Consider the following 24,608-nt stretch of genomic DNA (forward strand, 5'->3'; position numbering starts at 1 on the left):
GCTGACCAGAAATCATTATTATTGCTCAATGGTGCACAGTTCTCTTTATTTAAAAAGGAACCAGCTACATTGCATAATATTTAAACAGCATTAAACATTAACTGCTGTTTTAAACAGCAGTTTCATGTAATGTTGTAGTAATGAAAACATAAATAGTGATATTAATTTTAGCAATATTTTTGAAGTATGGAAGAATCCTTTATCGGATGCAATTTTTTTTCAGTGGCGGTTGGACATTTGGCCACTAAACACATTTTGGAAAACTCCATCTTTCTCCTTGCCTAAATTCTGGAAAATCCTAGGCTGATGGCCTTCTGTCCTTCTATAATTAAAGGTTGGCTCCTTATCACATAACGGAGGAAATGGAATCAGAACTCAGCTAATTACTCATAAGGAAGGCCTTCTATAAATCAGTTAAGAGCTAAAGGATTTGATTGATGTCTAGGTGATATTAAATCAGAACACGCTATCGGCCAAAAGTTACTTTATTCTAAAGGGGTTGCTATTGAGAAGATCATTTACAATGACATAAAAGCTGGAAATACTGAAAGAGAAGTAGTGTAGCAGGGATGCTGAAGGAGGCAGAGGAAGTTAATGGCTGAAATAATGTGTCACAGCTTGTGAAGGAGACTGGGATAACAGCAGCAGGGAAAAGAGCAGAGACTGTGCACTCAGCGCTTCCCAAGTTTGCCTGGAATTTACACTCAGAGGTCTTAAGTTGTCCTGTGTATCCACGTATCTGTTTGTGAGACATTCAGTACTGCTTTACTTCTTTGACTCATTTCAGATCTTCGCATGGTTTCATATTTGATGGGTCCGTCTTAACAAGGCTTGAAAAGAAGCCACGCTCTGTTGAAAGCAAGAGGTTGAGACTTTGGGTTAAAGTCTTACAATGTGCAGTGGCTGAAAACAATGCATCTCAAGGGCTCTGCTAGATATAAGCAGTGAATTTTTGCTTGCTGTAAACTGCTGGAATAAATTCACTATTTTAATTTCTACTTTAAAAAGAGCTAAATGGTGTCCACCTGAAGGCAATCCAAACACAAGGACATTTTGACCATAGGTAGTCTGTGTCCTTTCCATCACTTAGGACTGAAAAAAACTTCCAAGGAATATTGACAAAACAGGTGCAAAGCACTTCCTCTTGCTGATAAACTTTGCTATTTCACCCCTTCATTTACTCTAAACAACAGAGTGCCTGTGAACCAGTTCTTCCAGCATCAGGATAGCTGTTAGCTGCTTTTTAATTATTGATCCAATGTCAGAAGCAGTCAGAGCAATGTGAGGGCAATTCAGCAGAGCGGCAGTGAGCAGGACAGGCTCCCGGGGCTGAGGCAGGGTCCAGGCTCTAGAAGTTGACCCAAGGATTCATGAAATCCCAGAACACTTCATGTCTGGCCCTTTGGCTGGGCTAGGCCTCTAATTAACACCTCTCGGGAGTAGAAGGATTTCTTCCTAAATGCCCAAGAACTTTAGCACAACACAGATGAATCAGCTGGTCAAATGCAGCTTGAAGACGAACTGGGACACTGCTCCCTCACACAGGCAGGCAGCTGTGGTAAAATTATCTCAGCTCTTACCTTTGAAGCAGAAAGGGACAGTGAGATTGCCGTTCACACACTGAACAGGCACAGTGTAGGCACAGGATTTCTCTTTATTCTTGCAGTAGAAGGATATAGTTTCGCCATGCATGATGCCTTCCTTAAGATCATTCTGGACTCGTTTCTTCTCCCCTTCGTATAACACTACAGCTTTCTTTACTGGAATTTTACATGGCTCTGTAAAACAATGCAGTTATCAGCAACACATAAGGATGGTTACAGCTCTGTTTTGAAACATGATTAGAATAGATCCCATGAGAAATTTGCATTAGAGAATGAAAAATGCTGTGGCTCACATGTATGCAATACTTCTGCTGATATTATGATACTAAAAAACTTTGCACACCTGTGTACAGGAGCAAAAAATTCTGGTGAAAACTCATCCCAGTAAAATTCCTAATCATATTAAATAGGAAGAGGACAGGAAATATGAATATGTAATACATTTTAGTGTCTGATTATTGGAGCTGGTTCCAATACGTCACAGTGTAGAACACTGAATGCTGGGAGTCATCTTAGATTATCAGGGTCTTGAAATCACAGCTTCAATTTACTTGTGAAAAGACACGAAGGTGCAACAGCTCACTGACAGTCAGTGGTGCTTTTTTAGGAAAATGAAATCCAATTGCTGGTTTCTAAGGGATTCTATATGTGTACCTTTGCAGGATGGCTTTGTGGACCAGTTCCCTGTCTTCTCGCATCGGGAGTGCTTGGGTCCCTCCAGCACATATCTGGACTGGCAGCTGAAGCTGACACTTTCATTGTAGTGGTACGTTCTACGAACAGCAAAATTTAAGAACCCATTTTCTATTCCAGTTGGAGCAGGACAAGTGACAGCTGCGGTACAACAACAAAAGAGAAACAAAGCTTTGTCACTGCTGCAGTTCTAAAAGATGCAGTGTGTACTTCAAGAATGCATGTAAAAATTTTATATTGGTTCATTTTGGCATCTTGCACTGGAGAACACAGTCAGGGGAAATATTATAGATAAATAAATAATTTAAATACATCTGTTGTGGTTGTACCCAAAATGTGGTATCGTTTCACAGTGTGATTCTCTAGCCTAAGGATGAGGTTGCCTGCCTCTGAGATGAATGCCAGCATTTAGCAGAGTCCCTGCACTTGGGCAGCCAAGCTTCCTCCACACTGGCAGCAGTTTTGCAGCCTTGTTTGCACAACATTCATACCTGCAGCAAATGTTTTGTCAATCCCATCTCGTGTGCAGTCTTGCAGACGCTGTCAGCCACCCCCTTGCATTCATGATACTCTGACTTTCAGAATGAGTATGCTGTATGTTTATAAATAATATGCTTTTTTTTTTTTTTCCCCCTAGGAAATCGTTGCTCTTTCTGTATGTTGGCACACACAATTCTAGGCTTTTGTTTCAAAGGTGCTGAAAGTCAGTTACCCACCCCTGCACTCCGGGATGCTGCTCCAGGTGCCATTGGCCTGGCAGGTTGCTGTCTCATTTCCAATAAGTGCCAGAGGTGGTACACATTCAAAAACAATTGTGTCCATGAAGTAAGAAATATTTCCAGGCTTTAAAAGAGTGTAAGAAAGGACTCCAAATTCAGGAAGTGAGGGAGGTTCACAAGTCACAGCTGGAAAAACACAGCATTCTTAGAAAGAAAAGCTTAAGGACCGAATTGTTACTGTTATCACAGGAGCAACTTGTTTACAGCCAAAGTAACCCCACACAGTGCCTTATGGAAGTACAGCTGCCAAAACAAAAAAAGATCAGATTAGAAGTCTCAAGAGCTTTTCCATGTGTAATTCATGATTTTTGCTGTGTTTTTTATACTATGTTATGCAGTATCTTGTTTTTTTCCGTAAAACATTTATGCAGGACAGGTCACAGCAAAAAAGCATGCATAGCAGCTGTAAATCGTGATGCTATCCTCATTTTTATATACAGGGAAGATGAATTTGAAGGGACAAACATCTTACCTTCAGTTGTAAACAGCATCCCTGATCCTCACCTTTAACATAGAATTTTAAACTGTATTTCTCTATAAATACAGCCCACACCTCTAAAACAAAATGTACAAGCTGCTTCTTGATTGTCCCTAATCTTTTTTAGAACACTGCAATGGGAGGCTTCTGAAGAGGAGTATATGTAAATCTGAGTGATGTAAAGGAACCCTTCATAATAGCAATAAGGATGCAGTAGTTTTGGGGTATCTGAGCACATACGTTGACACTGTGGGGGGATTCCACTCCACTTGCCATCTGACATGCATTGGCTTGTCCTTGACCCAACAAGGTTGTAACTGTAAACAGAAAGATCTGGTTGTCAGAAAGCTTAATGAGCCTTTTTGTATGGAGAAAAATCAGTTTGTTCTTTGTGAAGATTTCCATTTCCCACATGCAGATTTAATAACAGTCCAGTTCTGAAATCCTTCTCTAATTCAAGTACTTACTAACCTGAAAAGAAATGTAGATTCAAACACGAAAATAAGTTAATATCCAGGTATTACAGATTTCTAGAAAGAGTGCTTGATACAACAAGGTATTTCACTTTCAACTCTATATTCTATTTTAATATTACAATGATTTCTATACCTGATTAATACTTGGATATTTGCAAGTAGTGAGCACTGAGCAATGACGTTAATCTTAGAGTTTCTTAGGAGACGTTCCTAGCTGGTTATGGCAATTAGGATGAATCTATTTGTAAAGAACTCAGCAGTCAGTCCCTGAAGTTACTGAAATGCATTATTTTATTATAATGCCAATTTAATTTACATTATGTAGTCCCTCTAGATGCTTCCCTCTACTCCTCTGTACATATATTATTACTAACACACTGATATTTAAAGAAATGCTCATTTTGTATCGATTGCATCAGTATCACATAGCTGCAGCCCAGTAAATTATCATTAGTGAAATCAAATCAATTCAAGTCCCATTGCTACATTTGATATCATAGGTGAATTAATTTATTTCTTTTCTTGTCTGTTCTGCAGAAGAGCGAGATAACTGAGGTTTTAGTACTCATCAGTGAACTCCAGCCTATGGCTCACCTATGATCTTCCCAGGTAAGCACTGTTTATTAATTACTTGCTTAAACAGAGCGACTGCATGCTGCCATCAAATATCTCCTTGCATTTAACTTAACTATGTTTCTTTAAATGTATCCTCATTTCTAAAACCAGGAGGCAGCCTTCAGTAAAAGTGCATTTGCTCCAGGGACTAAATTAGGATTAACCTCATGTTTTCATTTACTGAGCTTAGAAAGACATGGAAACAAATTTTTCAGCCTCCAGATCCTGACAGCATGATGACTCAAATGGAGATTATCCTTTCTGTGCTGTAGGATTTCATCTCATGATGTAATAAGAGGATTTTAAAAGCAAGGAGAAGTGGTCTGGAATGAATCTTTGCATAAAATTTCTGCTATTTTCCTGGTTTTCATGTCTGCAAGACATTGCTTTGGAGGAGCAAAGGCCCGAGATACAGTAGTCAGAGCTAAACAGAGAAGGACCCCAGATATGCCATTTTTAGGTCTCCAAAGTGCAGGTGGATTTTAGTGTGGTATTTTCTGAGTTCCTTGGCTTGCAATGCTGCAGAACACAACAGTACAGCGTTGTGCTGTGGTTTAGATTTTGTGCTAAGTAACACAGAAAAAGGGAGCACTTACCCTGGGTCACATGAAAAACTTAAAGAACTCTGGTAGTGGAAATCTCTAGAATCAATTGTTCCATGCTGCAAGCGTTCAGGGGTGGGACATCTCTTTGCTGTTAATCAAAGTTTAAAGAAGGACAGTATTATTTCACAAGGCATGAAGCACAGTGGGAACTGGTTGATTTCAAAAGGCTCTGAGTGCTTCCCATGTTTTTCCACTTCTGCGTACTACATTTCATAACCTATTTCACATTTCTATCAAAACATAGCAGTGACAGTTTCCAAGTTTTTGTGATGAAAATTTTTTTTTGCAGTTGATTGTCTGAGGAAAACAGCTGTTATGCAATTAAATGATAAAAATGAATAGCAATTGATAGGCAGATATTGTCAGCCAGTGTACGTCATTTGTAGTACAACAGCACTGAGATGAGCCCTTACTTACGTAGGCATAAGAGTGTGTTGAGAGGCCACCTGCCAGTGGGCTGGCAGACGTACTTCCTCTGGCCGTTGTTGGGGACAAACCCTGGCCTGCAGGTGTATTCGATTTCGTCACCCACGTTATACTCATTTTTGACCACATTGATTGTGGCAAACGTCACTTCTGGTGGCTTGGGACAGACTGGAAGGTAGAAGAAAATTTACAAAAAGTAAAGCAGAGAGCTTGAGGTATTCAAGTTTCTGTATTACAATCTATTCTGTTTCTCCGGGTTCCCTCAGTTACGCTCCAGGGTAGCACTGGCTGTTAGGAAGTGGAAGGCACTTACCTTTCGCTGCAAGAGCAGAGTGGGTCAGAGCAGCCACACACAGGAGCAGTGCCAGGGAGTACATTGCTGCCAGCCCACCAGCTTCCCCAGTGACTCTCAGGCCAGTGGTTCCCCCCTTAAAAATAAAGGCATCCATAAAAGGATGGTTACATATTAACTCTTTGTATTTATTCCCACCCAAGTAAACAGAAGATAAAAGGGTCCTTGTGGTGCTGGAATAAAGGATGATATAACCATCACATGTTGCACTTGCACATAATGCAGGGATTCAAAGTCTCTACTGAAAATGCCTCCTCTCTGGTTGGTTCTGCAGAGCATCTCCTGCAGGGACTGATGGTTTTGAGGAAACAATATCATCTCCTCAGCATCTGCGGAGGCTGAGAATGGTTGGATCAAAGAATAAAACTGTCACAGAGAAGCTGTTGTTTCTCACTTGAGTTTGTACTCTTCCACATACAAGAGTTATAGAAGTCTTTTAAAAGCAAAATCACAGAAACACAGAATCAAAATGATTCATGTTGGAGTGACACTGGTGTTGTCGTAGGCCTCCAGTGACAACACCAGCTTAATGGTGGTTTATGCTGGATGATGATCTGGCCTGAAACGTCAGGCTCCATGGGCCTGTTTTGTCTGATTCACATTGCCAGTCATTATCTTTCAATTAGCAGATAACTAGTTAGCTCTTGCTTTACTACTTCTCTCATTGCCCACAGTGCCAGCTGTGCAGGCAGGAAAAGTGAAATAATGGGTCTGGATTGTGCTTAATTTGTGGAAAGGAGTTCAGATTCGAATCATATTGTTGGGTGGCATAGAAACTTGTTTTGACTCTGCCATTTGGGGTCATCAAGTCAAAACTACATAGCTATCAGCTGATGCTCCGATCAGTGCATTTTTCCTAATTTAGTAGATTTTAATTGCAGGAACATCTCAAATGCAACCAAAATAACATCTGTGTAATCATTGTTCCACAGTTTGCTGTTTCTAATCTCAGTATCCTCCTTGCCTGCTGACTCACAGCCTGTGAGGGGGAGTGAGGGACATTGGGAGCTCAGACAAGAAGCTAGGTTATGTCAGATCCTTCCTGCTGTGATCTTAAATACTTTGTTTATTTTTGCTTCATACATTTTCTGCATTTGAAATGTAGACTTTAGCCACAACATTAAACAATTAGGAACATGCTGGTCTTATCAGAAATAAAAATACGTGGATGGCTTGCTCAAAATGTTTACCAAATACACAGTGCCAGAGGGCAAAGTACAGCCTCTAAATCAACCAAAAAATACAGACTTGATTTTCTGTTTTTACATCTGCTTATTTCTCCTTTTGTCCCATCCTACTTCTTCCTTTTCTTTCTCTACAAATGTTTTACCTTTCCCAACTGCTGTGCTGTGCTGAACTTCCTTGCCTTTGGGTTATATCCTTCCTCAGATCTGCTTGCTGTTTTGCTTGCATTCTTTTCTGCGTTTAAACCACAGGAATAGATGGGCGCGATTCAATCCATTTCAACGCTGACCGTGTGAGCAGTTCTCACTGTGCTCAGCAGATGGCAGAATGCACCCGAGTACATGTGCCACACACACCTGTGAACTACAACTGAAGTTTTCTATGCTACTTTAAGAGAGAGGAAGTCATGCGGGTAAAATTGGGCTGAATAGATCTGATCTTTGCATGTCATTTGAACATCCGTTGTGGGCCATAACTTCACTGTTTCTAAAGCTGGCAATAAAACTTTGAATAATTGCATACGAAACTGAAAGAAAAATACCAAACATTTCATGCAACTGCACAATGACTGCCAGTGTTGTGATTTATTTGGAAGACATATTTCTCTGTAATAAGAGTCATTAGAATGCATGTTGTCAATAACTGTGCCTTCTTCCATAACTGCACGGGAAGGATTCACCTCAGCAGAACATGAACAAACCAGTCTCGTTCTCTCTATATTTGGTGATAATATGCAGTTGTTTATATCATCTGACTTTTCATCAAATCCATGTGTTATTTATTATTGTAGCTCCTATAAACCTGGTTATAAAGCAGAACTTTTTGTTAGTGGCCATATAAATGCAGAGCAGACTGATGTTCTCCACCACAAATAGTGTTATATTCTAAGGAAAGAAATTCTGGCTGCAGGCAGAGCAGTGTAAGGACACGCTGAGACGATACTGGCTAGCACAATATGCACAGTATCAGTACCATAGAAGCCTGTTACCCGTTTCTGTGCTAGCATAACCTAAAAGAAGAGTATGAGGGAGGGGTGTGAATGAACTTTGCAGAAGCAGTGCTGCCTGGGCAAAAATATGAAGGGCAGCAAGGCAGAGATCAAGAGTGTGTGTTTGAAAAGATAGCAATCTAATGATGGAGCCCAGCATCACTCCCTGAGCAGAGTAGTTTCATTTCTGAATAAGAGACGGGGAGAGGATAAGTCAGCAAAGCCATAAAAGTGGAAATGGAAACGTGAAAGAGTTTGAAACAAAAACAATTTTAGAAAAATAGAGGGATACGAAAAGAAAAAAGATGAATACCAGCCTATGTAGCAGCATTCTTCCTTGATACCAGGGGTCAACTGGAGCTGTCAAGACAAGAGGAGAATACATTGTGGTAATTGGAACACAAGGTAATGAGAAGCTGGACAAAGACTTTCAGGCAGAAACAGTCTCTCCTAGAGATATTTTGCAGAAAGTTTGCAGGAACAAGACAGACTGGAGGTCAGGTCACCAAAGTAACCGTTCCCCAGCTAATGAGCCAGGTTTTAATCTGTCCACCTGCTTCTCCAACTGATGCTATAGCTTTCATGATCTCGTAGGATTTGTCGCACCTCTGCTGCTGCCACTTGCTGGCAGTCTGTCCATCTGGGAGATGAGTTGGTTCATGTCACCCACCACTCTGGAGCTTTTACAGGTGTTTTTCAAACAGAAGATGTGTGATATAGCCCAGCCAGTTTCTCAAATCACACTGAATGTATTGCTTAAGGCCACTGAGATAAAATATTAAAGAGAGATTGAATGCAGTTCTCCTTTTTGTGCCAGCAACCCCTTACTGAGGCCCTCTCCCTCTGGCATGAAAGCCAGGTTTGGAGCTCTGCTTGGACCTACAACTTCATCATTTCCCTACAAAGAGAGGATATTCAGATTCCAGCTGATTTCTTTCTGTCCCTTTTGTTTCACATGTCCATCACTGGCTTTGTATGGGTGTGTATCCTTTATGGGAGCAGGTGTTGAGTTACAGGTCCAATCACTGCCCTTCGTGTTGCTGTGGTAGTTCTATTAATATTTGTTCAAAGTTCATTTATGCTCTGCACAAACATTTTTATCGCCTCCACTCGATACATCTGATACTGATACATCATTTCCAGCCTTAAAGAAAAATGACTGCCTTTAGTTCTGGCCAAGCTGAGGCTATTTCCTAAATAGTGGTTCCTTTTAATATTTAATATAGAGCTGTGTAGATAATTTAGCTTTATGTATTCATGCTTAGCAAAATATTCAGCCAGCCAGAAGCCAAGATCCATCTGCACTGAATTAGTTTTCCAGTCAATGTTCCCTACCTGCTGAAAGTAAATACACGGTAATTTACATTGACCTGGAAGGATGTCTCACTGACATCAAAAGCAAACAATATCTGTGTAACTTCTGAAAATATAGTTTTCATGTAGAAACATAATTTAGGGTTAAATGGCACTTTGATTTCACTAACTGAGGTTAGTGAAATAATTATCATTTCAGTCCCAGACCTCAGGTCACTTTAGGCACCCAGCGTTTTACAGGAGGTGTGGTATTAAAATACCCATTCCTGTATTAACTTGAGCTGCTGGAGGGCTGGCAGGAGCAGTTTCCCAGGTCTGAGCAGGTCTGTGCCATCACACAGAGATGTTCCATTTTTCACATACATTAAACTCACAGTGTACAAAAACAGAGAGTATTTTAAAGCCACTTCCTCCTCTCCGCCTTCTCATTTCCTGCAAAGAAAATCCAGAGAATCTCTCACAGTTGTACTGCAACACAAATATTGTAAAACAGTCTGTTCCTCTGATAATTCTTTCTGAATTTTCTCTAAAAAAAAAAAAAAAAAAAAAAAAAAGATAATAATCCTGTACTATATTTCTTTATCAGGAATGCTGAAATATGAAGCTTTGGGGGCAAATTTTTCTTCATGAGAGTTTGACTCTGCAGTGGCCAGCTGGGGTAATGGGGAGATTGGAGAAGGCAGGGTACTGACCCAGCTCAAATCAAACCCACTATTTTCTGTCACAAAGCTTGAAAATATGTTTTCTAGATTCCTTTCATCATTGATCTTCTGCTTTCTATGAAGTCAGATTTCCGTGAGTGCTTCATTATATAAATGTACTGCCTCAGGTTGTCACACTGTTTACAAGCTGGGGAGAGTTCAGCCTCGGTCAGGATCTCCTGCGGGTTCTCCCAGAGAAGCTCAGTGCTGCAGGAATGCACTTTGTGCTTCCAGTACATCAGGAACAGCATTAACGTTTCACCACTTTGCCATCCAGAGGAGCAATCCTCATTAGCTTCCATCCCAGAATGACTCCATCGCTCTGGACTTCTGTGGGTAGATGAGAGAGCTTTTACGCTGCCTCTTCTTCCCTTGGCACACTGCCACAGTACTGCCAGAAAACCCAACTAACACCAGATTTACTGCCGTTCTTCGGTTATATCCAAATGACAGAAAAGGGATCAATAATGAAGGAGTTGTTAGGTATATTCATCATCAAAAACTTCATTGAAAAGTGCACGTGTCTCAGAGCAGCCTAGAATCAATGCAGTGTCAGAGGCTGCTGCTGCTATTGCCATCGGCAGCTTCGATCTAGAGAGATCCTCTGATCTCTATTAACTTGTGGATATTATCTGTGAAATTCTTTCTGGGCAGAATTCCAGAGTGTTCCAGATGAAAAAAATTCATCCTGTTTGCTATTCTGCTCCTGTGCTGTGTACGATGCAATCAAAAGGTGAGCATTGGTCACTCTTATGGCCGAAGCCAAAACCCTCCCAAGCCTCTTCAGTGCTTGAGAATATAACTGGAATCAAGTTATATGGAATTAACAACATGACAAGACCAGAAATTTGTGCCTAATCTTTGTTAGTCAACATAAATAATTGACTATAATATTTCCTCATATGTTTTTAATCTGGTACTCTTAGCAGATCTACTCCAAAAGGAGAATTTTCCCACTTTAATCTTAAAAATGGAAAAATCTCAGAACAGGAAATTTCATAAAACATTGGATCCAGGTTAAGGCCATTGACTTGTACAAGCTGAATTTTAAGTTTTCTTGAATATTTAAACTTAAGCGAGTGAGGTTAGGGCTAATGTGATAGGAAAGATCAGTTTGCCCTGAGCTAGATGTTCCACAAGAAACTCCTGCGGCTGTTTCAGCTCCTTGATGTGGGCTGTGCCTGCTGCTCCTCACATCTCATTATCCTGCGTCTGGATCCTGTTCACAGACTGATCTCGTTCCAAGCAGCACGGCACTTTTATTGTATGGACCATTAGACAGTATGAAGATATCAATAAACTAATTTCAGTTTGTGACAGCCTCCCATCCCCAGCAATAAATCCAGGGCAAAGCATCTCTAAGAGGAAGCAGATTTTGAAGGGGCCGGTATCGATAACTGGAATCAGATTTTCAGAAGGGCTTAAATCCTATTTGGACAACTAAATGAAGGTCATGCTTTCCAAAGTGCTCGTTTGATTCAAGTAAATTTCTGTCATACTGGGCTGTTTGGAAAATGTTGCTCCCTATTTCAGTTTCCAGAAGGACATGTTACCAACCTCCACATGCATGTATAGCTCTGAGAACATGGATTCTAGTGCTGTTCTGCCACTTTTTTGTTGTAGCTTTGCATTTCTTTGGTAGTTTCGTTTTGAAAATATTTATCAGAGGTCAATTTTCTTTCTCTACTCACTGCACATGAAGACACAAAGACATTGTCAACATTTTGGCAGCAGAATGAAACGGAATTGCAGGTGTTGCATAGTGGCCAGTGCTGAGACCAGTGACATTCTCATAAACTGAAGTTCTGAAAGGAGATGTATAAATGTTTTGGGAAGAGCACTCCTGAGCATTCTATGAAGTGCTTAATATTTCTCATACAAGTTGAAAATACTCAGCACACGCACATCTTTGCTACTCCCATTGATTTGTTGCAATCTGTATTTCTGGAAATATTCTCATTTTTCCTACCTCGTGTCATCTAAGCATGCAGTCGGTAACAAAAGGGTTATTTTATTTTTGCATGGACATCAAAGTAGTCAAGTTCAGTAATATTAGCCCACTGTGCAAGTTGGCTCCAAACCTTTCTGAAGGGAACTGCCTGCCCAGCTCTTAGATCACCAACATGAGAATACAGCTGGGACAAAATCCCCTGGCACTTGGGCAAGGGATGTCCTGTCATTCTTTCTCCCTAGCAGCACTGCGGGTGTTTGGTTTTAAAATGTCGTTTTCTGGAACAAAACTATTTTTAAATGTAGTTCACACTGGAAGAACATCTGTAGCATTTTGTACCCTCACCAGCAGCAGTTCTGAGCGATTAAGGTCACCACGCCTTGTGGAACTGAATGGTAGCATGGGACTTACTTAACGCAACCTAAAGGGACGTTCCCTTGTTATGATATGAATAAGGCTGCTAATCTTTTCAGTCTTTAATCCACAATACTGGATTAAAAGACCAGAAATAGACTCTGCTGTCTTTAAGGGACAGTTCCTGTTGGGCTTTTTGTTTGTTTGTTTTGGAAAATGAAAATTCCAGTGGGGAATCAAATGAAAATTGAGCACTAACAGAGTCCTCCCTCACGCTGTCTTCAAGACAGAGAGGTTTCCCACACTTCATTTTTCAGTCAACTGACATTTTGGTATTTTGAAATCTTTTTTCTTAAATTAATGTCAGCTTGCTTTGTGCACCAGGGTTTTCTCTTTTCAGTTCTTCTAAATTAAACAAATATTTTAAAGCTGTGTTTGCCCAGCCAGACTCCTGTCATTTCCATTATTAGTGTTTCCAGAAGTGTAAACACTTGTGCAGAGCACAGCCGGACCTGGAACAATTGGAAATCTTACCATTGGAAACAGCATTCGGCTTTCTCCGTGTCAACATGTCATAACACAATGGTGGCACACAAAGAAGGGCATATCCTGTGTATTCCAGCTGATGGGTTTTGTTTTCCTCCCACAGTTATTCTCTAGAATAAACCAACTGTGACATGTGACTGTTTCTTACACCTGTGATAAGTGATGCTCAGCTGTCAGAAATAATAATTTGAAGCACAATCTGTGGTGTCTGTTTACATCCTATATTCACTTGGCGAAATAAGCTTGCTTGTACAAAATTATCATCCCTTTTAATAGAATATTTGTTTGAATTTGGTAAAAGGTACACAGCACCTTGCTGTTCACATCGAAATAATGGGAAATTTCTCTTTCAATTCGGTGTCAGTGAGATGACACCACACAGCCCATAACCAACACAAAGAAGCTGTAGCTGTTGTTCTGACATTGCATAGATGTGCCAGTCAGTACCCAAAGCAGATGCTTTGCAGCACACCAGCAGTACAGAATAAGTTACTTGTCCTGGTTTGGGGTCAGAAAGCACATCCAGGATAACAACAGATCAGAGAGAAGCTTCAGACCAGTGTAGGCAGTGCTCTTCTACGTGTTCTTGATGGACGGATTTTACTATTCAAAGCACTGTATTGTACACAAGCTACCAGAGCTCCTTTAAGCCATGAATGTAAACCCTACATATACAGTTAACATTTTGCACCAAAGCAACTGGAAAGAAAGAAATGGAGATTGAGGATAACATTTCAGCATCTGGCAGCTGACAGCTTTCAGTTTGGGGAAGCTCCTGCCCTGTGGTTAGCAACACCTGACCTTCATCTCCAAAGATGTTTGCTCTCCTCCGTGCGCATGGCAGCCTCCTGCATCAATGCCAATCCTCGTGCTTGGTTCTGCTGGGCAAAGATTCCAGGAGCCCATTGTCTATCACAAGAACCACCTACTTTGTTTCCTTTGAACCTGTGTGCCATGTTTCTCTAAACACAATAATAGAGGCGCTCTTGTTTGGCTGGCACAAGAGAGGGTTGTTCTTTTCAATGTGGTTTGAGTGCTTGGTTTGTATTTCCAAGTCTGAGCCTTTCTGCCTTTTTTTTCCGTGCGTACGTTTGAAGAGTGAAATTTGCCTACACGAGAGAATTGTTCTGATGCACTCAAAAGAATGTGAATTACTTTTTGGAAGCGATGTTGAAAATTTTGCAGAGAGATTGCTGGTGGGAAGGACAAACTGCAAAACAGCGGTGATAAAAAACACTCCAGCTGAGGCAGAAATTTTTATTTATACAATCTAGAAAGAGACAAAAACCCATGAAACGTCCCAAGGGACCACCGTCACATTTCAGACTGTAGCAGCATCAAGCTCTGATTCAGCCCCAGAAGTAGGAGATATTTCAGCATGTTCCTAATGCACCTGAGATGTGAGAAAGGAAAGCAGTCGGTTGTCACTCAGTGTTCTGATGAGAACATTGATATGAAAAATGAAGATCTATTTTACCCTCAGTGTTCTGTATATCAGCAGCCATTTATTTCCAGTCCTATGGAGTGCGGTGGGGATAACTCACAGCTCTGTGTGACACGTGGGCTTTGCACCACTTCCAGTGAATTGCAGGTTGGGATAATGGCACTGTGTGCATGTCAGAAAGGAAAGCAGGATTTTCCTAATGCGTATCAATGAGCCACAATTTCATCCCTTCCAAATGGCCATATATTACCAGGTGCCATTTTTTTGTTGTTCCAAACTCTTAGGCACTATTTTATTCTGTGAAATTCCATCTCTTGTAAGATTGTTTTCCTATGCTCAGCCTTCTTTCTGACTGCTTCAATACATACACTCAAGCTTTCACATTAGTACTAGCATGTGTGAACAAGCTGTCACATGGAATAATTTGATAATAAGCCCTGTCTACAGATCCAGTATTTCCTAACCTGCAATATCAGGAACTTCGGGGGGGAAAGACAGAAAAGAGAATCTGGGTAAGCACAGAAAGACACAGAATTACACAGACCCTGCATACACCGATGCAGAGAGACTCCAAGATGAAGATGGCAGTGCTGGTACAGGAAGATGCAAAGCAGGCACGGTGGGGATGGGTCAGTGGTTGGACAGTCAGCGGTTGGACGGGATGATTTCAGAGCTCGTTTCCAACCTCAGCTGTTCTGTGGTGGTAGGAACACACTCCTGCCTTCCTGCACGGCTCCAGCAGGAGACAGAAGAAGGCTCACACATGTATTTACACTGCCACATCCTACCTTTTTCTAAGTCTTGGAAACACGTATGGTACATTGTTGCCAAAGTGTCTGCATAAAAGTAAGAAACAATGCTGCTGCTGAACGCCTAACAGGAGCTGGAGAACCTGTAGCAGTAATGGGCATGGTGTACTGATTAACAGCTACTGATTTGAGAAAGGGAGCTTCAAAACTAAACGTTGTGGATGATTTCAAAGAGAGAAACAATTTGTTATATGGAAAAGAAAAAGTGGGAAAAGCTGGCTTTGAATTTTGACCGAATCCTGGATATTAGTTGAAACTGGTAATGGGTTTGGACTTTGTTATGACAAACAGTTATTCCACAATAGCTGCAGGAACAAATGTCTCAGAAGCTGACTGTGAAAATTCCTTTGAAGGATGAGATTGAATGAAGGAGATTGTTTTTAGACAGCAAGTTTGCAATGAAGTCATCCTTCTGGACAGGAATCTAACTGCTTGTTCTGATGGCTCTCGAGAAGAGGAAGTGATTGTAATTTGTTTTGAAATGTAAGGAGAAATTGGGCTGTGAACTTCCGTATAGGTCTACAGCAGGAAGTGATTCCTCTTTTTGTTGCATACTTCTAAGAAGCAGGAAATAATAAAAGAGAGCAACAACTGCCTAAGGCAGTGATGAAGGTGTTCTCTTTGCTTTTCAAGCTGATCTGATGCAGAGAGCACACATCAGAACAGAACAATCCAGGCCCTTTCTCTGGGACGCTCACAGACCTGGGATGGTATTGATGCAGATACAGAAAGCCCTGGAGGAGCTGAGTTTGTTAGAGCAATCATCTTCAGAGACACATCATCCAATGGGCCCTTCCAGCAGAGGAATATTCATACATGAGTAAACTTCTTATGGGGTGATCCTATAAACTCATTTGGAGTTGGAAATTCTGAATCTGCTCTGATTTAATAACCTCTTATATGCCTGAACACAGATGACAGTGCTGACTCCTTGGCCAGATGGCCTGACTCAGGAACAAACTGCAGTGCTACCCGAAGCAGAAGGGCAAAGCTGGGGCTGCTGATGGTGCTGTGTGCACTCAGAATGGCAGACTGCTTTCCTTCAGTAATTCACAGAGGAAGTGTGAGTTCCTGTAGCACCCACAGGACCTGCAGGCAGAGGAAATTGGATGTCCAGGCTGTTAAAAGCTGATGTTAGGATGCATATATCAAAAGCATCTGGTGAGTGGAACATGGCATCCCTTCATAGCACCGCTGTGACATTTCCTGGACGTGGTGAAAAATACTGATGTTCAAACACAGATATGTATGCATACAGATTTTTGTGTATTAAAGCCTTGTGTAAGTGAGATGCATCCAAAATACTGTGGTCAGGGGAGTCGTACATTACTTACAGTAAGGGAAGGTTATAGTGCCGTAATGCTTTACCCAATCTGAGGGTTGCTATGCTCTCATAATGGCTTTTTTCCCTTGCCTAACAGCCGTATTCATCTACACAAAAAATTGGTTGGGTTTGACATGCAGTGAGGCAGAGGAGTGACCCCAGTGTCATCTCAGTGTCACAACTGTGGCTTTTCCCTGGGGCCTAACGAGGCGATCAGCAGATGCTGGAAATAGGAGCCTGGGACACGTGCCAGAGTTTCAGTGAATGAATCTCAACCAGATCCATTCTCAGGGAAGAAACTGGAATGCAAAATGAATCAGCAGGTTTGTGAGATTTTAAGGAAATGCATAATTTATGAAGTCCCCTAAATCCAATGCAATGGAGGTGTGTCTGATCAGTCAGGTTCTCCAGTTTCAGTAGCTCAGTTTGTAAGACAGCACGATAGGAAAAGCAAAGAATGCATTCCATATTTCTTGATAGAATACTTAATGAGAGTACAAAATGTTTCTCAGTGCTCCTCGTGCTTCGGCGTAAGTTAATTAAGACAAGAAAAATCTATTCTCTCTGAGCAGAAATAAGGGCTTTGAAACATCTGTGCACAATAGGTAGAAACCAAACACAAAATCTTTCTATTTTATTGAATTTCAGATCAAATTTGAACGTGGTAGCGTGGAAAATAAGAGCCTGTGAAGTAAGGGCACATGGCAGTAGTTGGACTGATTGGCACATGAGCTGATTCCTTAAGTGCAGAATAAAGGAAGCCTGGCCCTGTCCCCAGTTCTTTGGTGTGAGGCTGTGCTGTGCCAGCTCAGCCAGGCTGCACCCAGAAACCCAAGCTGGCACAGCAAGAGTAGAGAGATAACGTGTGATGATTGCATGGGTAAATGTCTGCGCTCAACTTCTCCCGTCAGCAAATGAGACTTAATTGGAATTAATTGGCCTTCTTTCATTCTTGTGAAATACTGCATAGTGTGCATGCTTACACAGACAGATGTGGAACGGTGTGGGGCAGAGGAACTTTTAGTCACAGAATCACAGAACTGTAGGGGTTGGAAGGGACCCCAGTGCACCTTCTCATGTTCCGGTCTGTGCCCGTTGCCCCGTGTCCTGTTGTTGGGCACCACCGGAGCCGGCTCCAACCCTTCGGCCCTCCAGTTATTGATGGGCACTGCTCAGACCTCCCTCAGCCTTTCCTTCCCCAGGTGAATAGCCCCAGGGCTCGCAGCCTTTCCCAATCAGCATGTGCTCCAGGACCCCACCATCTCTGCACCTTCTGCTGGGCTCTCTCCAGCAGTTCTGCCTGGAAGTGCAGAGCCCAGAGCCCCGCGCAGGGCTCCAGCTGTGCCCCCAGGGGAGTCTCCCTGCCCTGCCCTGCAATGCACCCCACCGGACCGTTTGCCTTCCTGGCCACCAGGGCACACTGCTGCCTCATGACACTGCACACCCATTCTCTGTATGTGAAAAATATGAGGTAATAATTTTTATTAGTTGATAATGATTAGGACTTGTTTCCTTTGGGATGCAGAATATTTTCAGACACACACGGCCGTGCTTTATGCGGTGTTTTCCTGAATGCATGGAGTTACTGTAGGAAATGATGTCTGTGCCGGGTGCATACAATATTTCCATGTCCTGAGACTGCGTGATGTGAACAGGAGCAGAAGAGTTACTTCCAGAGCGTTACACAGGCACGAAAACGGGATAGAAGTGGCTGTGCACGTGTGCACACACCAACTAGTGGAAAGGAGTTGGCAGCCCGCTTCCTGCCCGTCCCATCGCAGCGATGGGTGCTGGATGGCAACGCCAACGCAGCGGGCGCTGCCGCGGGGCCGCCGTTCCCCCGCACGTACCGCGCAGCCGGAGGGCAGCGGGCGGCGCGGCTGCGTGTGCGCTGCGGGGCGGGGAGCGGGGAGAACCGCGCGGCTCCTCTGTCGGCGGCGGAGGGGCGGGAGGCGGAAGGGCCGGGTGGCGTACGGCGGTCGTGCGCGTGTCTGCGCGTCTGTGTGCCTGCGTGTCAGCGGGGAGCGCGGCCCCGACTGCAGCAGGTGCCGCCCCCGCGGGCCGGGGGGAGTCGAGGTCGGGGGGAGCCGGAGGCGGCTCCGGGCCCGCCCCGCCCCGCCGCGGCCGGGGGCTCGCTCTGCCCCGCGGGCGGAGCGGCGACGCGGGGCCGGGATTCTCCTCCTCCCGCTCCGACGTCAGGCTCGGGAGCGGGAGGCAGCGCCCGCCGCCGCCGCAGCGTTGCCAGAGGTTCGGCGGCCGCCGGACGGGGCGGACGTCGGGGCGGCTCCCGGCGGGCAGAGCGGGGAGCCATGGCCGACGTGTTCACGGGCTCCGAGCCCGGCGCGGCCCCGGACGCGGCGCGGCGCTTTGCTCGCAAAGGGGCCCTGAGACAGAAGAACGTGCACGAGGTGAAGGAGCACAAATTCATCGCGCGCTTCTTCAAGCAGCCCACCTTCTGCAGCCACTGCACCGACTTCATCTGGTGAGAGACGGCCCCGAGCCGCCCCTTTCCCCGCCGCGGTCTCCTCCTCCCCCGGCCCCGGCTCCCCCCGCTTCCCACCTCCGCCCCCGTTCCCCCGACGCCGCCGCTCCGGGCAGGTGAGCCGCGGCCCCCGGGCGAGCGCCGCTCCCCGCCCCGTCCCGCTCCGCGGTGCCCCGCGGCCCCGTCTCCTCCCCCGGCCGCGCTTTGCGGCCCGGCTCGCGGGCGCTGAGCTCCGTGGCACACAACTTGTGCGGCCCCGCCTGGAACTTTGCGCTCGATTTATTTCCTCTGGCTGGGAAAGCGCGGTGACACCCCTGCTGCGAGGAGAGTTCTCCAAGGGAATGGCTCCTGCTAAAGGGAGGGGAGGAAAACTTCCTCCAACACCCTCATTACTCAGCCTCTTGGGGAAAACACGCACCGAACCCTCCTGCCGTGCCCTCTTCTGGGCGACAGCGCAACGCTGAGCGGCCCCGAGAGCCCTGCGGGCGGCAGCGGCCGGAGCTGAGGCTGGGAAGAAGAATAGGTAGGGGTTGGGGCCGGAGCTGGAGCTGAGGTTTCCCCGCCCGCCCGGCGGCAGCTGGATCCGCTGGGGTGTGAGGGCGGCTGTCCTTTTGAGAACTGGGCTGCGGTTCATTGCTGGGTGTGCGCCCAGATCTTCTCACCTGGGTGCTGAGCACAGCCTGCCTGGCAGAGCATCCCTCCTTTTGCATGCTGGAGAAATGCTTAACATACATTTGCAGAGTGAGGAGAGGGAATAGAAATGAGGAGAGTGCAGAGGAAACAGGCAGACTTATTATTATCCTGTTTGGAAAGGAAAAGAAGCAAATCTAGTTGTCGGAAAAGTGAGAGACCTTCACAAACCACTTCAAAATGAATTCAGAGCAGACTGAATTGTGCGGGCAGGTGTGGAAGCGCAGCGCTGTGATGCTGAGTGCCACAGTTAAACCAAAACTCAGTGCTGCTGTTAGAGAGGCACCCGGTGACAGGATGGGTCTGACGGGAAAGGATATCCTGCAGCTGACAGGTGGCACGGGGAGCAGCTCTGGTCTTTTCTTGTTGCTGAGATCAGTGCATTCGGCACATGGGCATGTGACAGCTCTAGAACTTGTTTCATTTCCTTGCACGAAGACAGACAGGTCTTGAATAAGTGCCACACACCATGAAAAATGCTTCATCTCTTTCCAGAATGACACGTGGCTATTAACATCTGCTTCGAGGTATAAAGAATGGCAAAAGCGACCTTCAATGAACCGAGCAAATAGATCTTCTACTTAGATTAGACTCGTCTGGGTAACACAGCCTGAAATAACACAGCCTTCCTTACCTTCTTAGACAACATTCACCTCTTTGCTTTGCTTCTGAGCGCTGATGGATTTGGAAGACCTCTTCCTTAAAATGCGCTGAGCAGAGCATGGGGTGGTGCTGCCTTCCTGTGCTGCTGAATGCGCTCAGCTCAGCCCAGAAAGAATGGCTGTGCCCTGGGGTAGGCAGCAGAGCGGTGGCCTTTGCTGTGTGGCTGTTCGAAAAGATGAGAAAATAAAACCAAAAAGCCCATTTTGTGTTCTTAATCCTGTTCTCAGCTTTCCCACAGTCACATTTGCACACTTGTGTGCTTTCTGGTTTTGTGAAGCAATAGTAGTGACAGAATGACATTACATAGGGTCACATTCTGCCAAGCTAGCACACAATTGCATATCTCTTCTGGGCTTCTTAGCTTGGGCCTGCATATGTCGATAGCAGGGAGAACGCTTTTCAGTAGAAATACAGAAAAAATGCTGCAAGTTGTACAGAGTCCCTCCCCACCTGATGTGAACTCATCCTGGAGGCTTTGTCCCTTCTCTAAATTAAAAAAAAAAATAAAATCATTTTTTCAGATCACTTCTGCAGTGTTCCCAGTGAAACTCTGCATTACCTCAAGCTGCCTGCCTCCTGCCCAGGCTGTTTGCTCTTGGCCGTGTGGCTCTCCAGTTGAGAAACATCCCACAAAGAGGGGAGATTCAGAGAGATGTTTATAGATCAGATCCTCAGAACATTTATTTTTGTGGAAAGGCAATGTTGAATGTTTAAAGGTAAACAAACAAAAGCAACAGCGTGGAGATTTGCTGTAGGTGTAACAGAGGTTCAGGGTGGCACTGCAGCCAGTGGCTGCATTCGTTGAGGCACGACTGTGTTTTGTTATGGAAATGAAGCTGGGAGAGCATCAGAGTGCACCCAATGCCTTCTCATCTGTATGGAGCCCTTTATCTGCCTCCTTCCTACACTGCAGGCACCCTGGGATGGGGCTGAGGAATGGAGTCGTGTTTGTGTTCTGGGTTCTGCAGCTTGGGCTGTCTTACATCGCCATTCAGTATAGGCATGGTGTTAAAAGAGTTGAAATGCTATGCAGTGATCACTGATGATGATAATTGAAGATCAAAAATAGCTTGTGAAATAATAACAAAAATAAAGAAGAATTGCCAGAAGCTGAAATTAAATAGGCAGAGGCAGCACTTGTACTCTGCCTGGGGATGGGTGGGCTGTGCTGCGTTGTGTATTTTTAAGTCTGTTGCTGTCCTGGTAAAATCTAAAGAAATTGAACAAGAAACTGATTTTATGTGGTTATAGATTAGCAAAGCAAGAATGAAGCATACTGAGACAGGTGTTCTTTATTTTCTTTTTTTCACGCAGGGGATTTGGGAAACAAGGATTCCAGTGCCAAGGTAAGGCTCAATGCTTTCTGGCTGCTGTGTGAAGGTGGGCAAGGCGTGCCTGCGGCGGGGAGCGGTCAGCATGGAAAACCCGAGCAGCTCTGCCTCTGCACCTTTTAAAGAAAGACAATTATTTGCTTAATTAACAATTGGTATTTATGTCATATGCATTGAACAATCAAAGTCACTGTAATGATGGGAAGAGAGTTCGCTGCGAGGAGATTTAAGAAAGAGAAGTATCATCTGATCTGCTTTGAGCAGCTTCGAACTTTTCCTGAGAATAATCTGTGCAATTTAGCTTTTGCAGAGACCATTTTTCACATCAGAAGCTCTTGTCTGTGTGGGCGTTTTGGAAAATGGATTCACTTTTTAGTCATATGGCTTCCTTTCATAACCCAAAGTCCCTGCTTTTAATTGTCATACGTTGTGTGGTCTGGAGGACCCTTGGTTTCATTACGTTTTAGGATAGGTGGCATTTCTCTGTGTGAAGTAATAGTCAATAAACCCCCGCCTCACCCCCCCAAAAGAGGCACATATAATGCCACCTAAAATAAATAAATCACCAATTTAATAATTCTGCTAACCTCGAGAAACCGAAAGCTGTTGCAGTGGGAGATAACAACATGCAGGAAACCCAGAGCACGAAGCAGTGTGTTCTCATGTGTTCTGTGCTATTGCCAAATTCTTATCATTAGTGACCATTTAATCATAAAGCAGCCACACCCAACTGTTTGTCCTTTCTGTGCCATGTGTTTGTTGTGCCTCTCCTTTTCCTACCTTCTTCCCTACGTTCCACCTGCAGGCGTACCTTGTGTTCTCATTAGCTGCCTGTTTCTTTCATTGCACTCTTAATGGTTATTTGCTAATGCCTCAGAGCGTATTTGACTTTGCTGAATGCTGCATTTACTGATTCGTTGGCGAAATGATGGATTCTGTGGTATTTTTATGAAAGTTGATGTTAGTTGATACTTCTTGAAATGAAACCTCAGAGTATCCGAACGCAAACACAAGATGCCATTTAAAGATGTTGCAAGATCTTTTCCTTTCTTCAAGTAGAGACTTGCAGAGAGATGTTACTGATGCATACTGGGAAAATATTGCATGCTTTGTTCAGGCACGGTAAGAATGCAGCCATGGTTTTACCACGGACCTTGTGCACAAGGTCTCAGCTCCAGAATGTTAATGCCAAATTCTGTGAATATCCTCCATCTCTTTGCTGCTCGTCCCACCACAGCAGTGCTGTGTAGAGCCGCGCATCCTCTGCCATAGGAGGGTGGTGTTTGCAGCTGAATCCCATTTCTGGCTAAGGGATTATTTAGATGTGCATTAGAGATTTCCATTGGTGTGCAGGAAATAATCAGAGCTGTATTTAAATGGTCTGAGGGTTCGTAATTCACACAAGGCTGACGTTCTGCCCTCCTCCTGCCAGATTTAGCGTGGCATTGCACTTCCAGGACATGTTCTTCTGTGCCTGGAATTCCTTCTACCATTGCAACTGCTGCAATCTGGGGAGAGTTTTGTCTGATGAAAACTAATCCTGTGCCTTCTTGCCTCCAAATGCTCTGCATGAGCACAAGCAGGAACAAGCAATAGAGAAGGCTGATTATTTTTTTTTAATTATTGTTATTGCAGTTTCTCTTTGGAGGCTGTCGTACTCCAGTGTTTCTGGAGTTCTGTGTTTGTACACGGTCAAAATGTGAATGAAATACTGCTGTTTTCAATTCCAAGCTGTGTGATAGTTTCTAGGAGGTTATTGGTGATGCACTGATAAATCCAGGGAGTATTTCAACTAATGAGTTCCTAATGTAGAATCATGGAATATCCTGAGTTGGGAGGGACTCGGAAGGATTATTGAGCCCACAGCTGGAAGTAGTGGTTTGGTGTGGGTTTTGTTTTGCTGGCTGACATTTTTATTCACTGTATTTAGTTGTCAAAATCAAAGAGCACTCACTCTCAGGATGATGATTTTGAAAAATAGAACCTCAGTTATAAGGTTAAACAGCCGAGTTCAACTTGTGTTCTACTTTCTGAAGCTTCATTTAAAAAGTCACCAGCTGGAGCTGGGAGGACAAATGCAATGACAGAAACTGCTGGGAATGTGAAGAATTAAAGAAGCAACACCCTAGTTCTTTAATCTTCTGCCTTTATAGAAAAGAAGGGCAAATGAAGGCATAATGGAAATTTCAATATGACACGAGGGAAAGCAAAGACTGTTACAGTGACAGCTCCGGGTATAGGTATAGTTCTTGGTTTGTCAGAGTTTCCAGTGTAAGAAGCTGTTCTAGCTCCGTTTTAAAGAGTGCTGCTAAAGCTCCTGCTAGACTGAAAGCTGACATTGGGCACCTTCGGGGGTGGGGAGGTTTTGCTATTTCCAAAGTTGTTTCAGATTCGTCCTGTCTTTGATACCAAAGGGAAGAGGAAATGTCCGTAGTAATTGTGCATTGAAATCAAATGGTGCTGAGAGAGAGGGCACAAATTCAGTTGTGTTTTGCCATGATAGGAAATTTGTCAGAAAGGGGACTTGGAGTCGAAAATTGTCAGTGGAAAAGTACCAAAGATGGGCCCTGAGAAATATGGATGTGGAGGTGAGTTCAGAAGAGCTGGGCTAACTTCCTCTTAGCTGTTTTTCCCTGACTCCGGTTCTTAGAATGCATTTTGCTGTCATTGCTGGTTGTTGAAAATTGTGGTTTATGTATACAAACACAAACTGCTCTGAAACACTCTGAAACAGGAGTTCTTGCTCTGTTGATCGCATTTGTGGTGGGGAAAACATGATGGTGAGGTGTGTTGGAGAG

General features: G+C 44.0%; 2 protein-coding genes across 2 annotated transcripts in view; one reads left to right on the forward strand and one right to left on the reverse strand.

Moving 5' to 3' along the window:
• Positions 1-469: 469 nt before the first annotated feature.
• On the reverse strand, positions 470-6,100 carry APOH (apolipoprotein H). Its single transcript, XM_042865255.1, has 8 exons — positions 5,990-6,100; positions 5,668-5,844; positions 5,242-5,338; positions 3,795-3,871; positions 3,014-3,202; positions 2,259-2,438; positions 1,581-1,778; positions 470-849 (listed from the first exon to the last, which is right to left on the reverse strand). The coding sequence occupies exons 1-8, from the start codon at positions 6,051-6,053 to the stop codon at positions 779-781; spliced, it is 1,053 nt and encodes a 350-aa protein (XP_042721189.1). The 5' UTR covers positions 6,054-6,100; the 3' UTR covers positions 470-778.
• A 12,853-nt stretch (positions 6,101-18,953) lies between these two features.
• Positions 18,954-24,608, forward strand: part of PRKCA (protein kinase C alpha) — a 115,821-nt gene continuing 110,166 nt past the window's right edge. The window contains exons 1-2 of the mRNA XM_042865015.1: positions 18,954-19,126; positions 21,794-21,825. Coding sequence (XP_042720949.1) covers positions 18,954-19,126; positions 21,794-21,825 — 205 coding nt within the window. The remainder of the gene's footprint in view (positions 19,127-21,793; positions 21,826-24,608) is intronic.

This window comes from Lagopus leucura, unplaced genomic scaffold (genome assembly GCF_019238085.1).
Source record: "Lagopus leucura isolate 7727_CA_CO unplaced genomic scaffold, USGS_WTPT01 Super-Scaffold_797, whole genome shotgun sequence".
Lineage (NCBI taxonomy): Eukaryota > Metazoa > Chordata > Aves > Galliformes > Phasianidae > Lagopus > Lagopus leucura.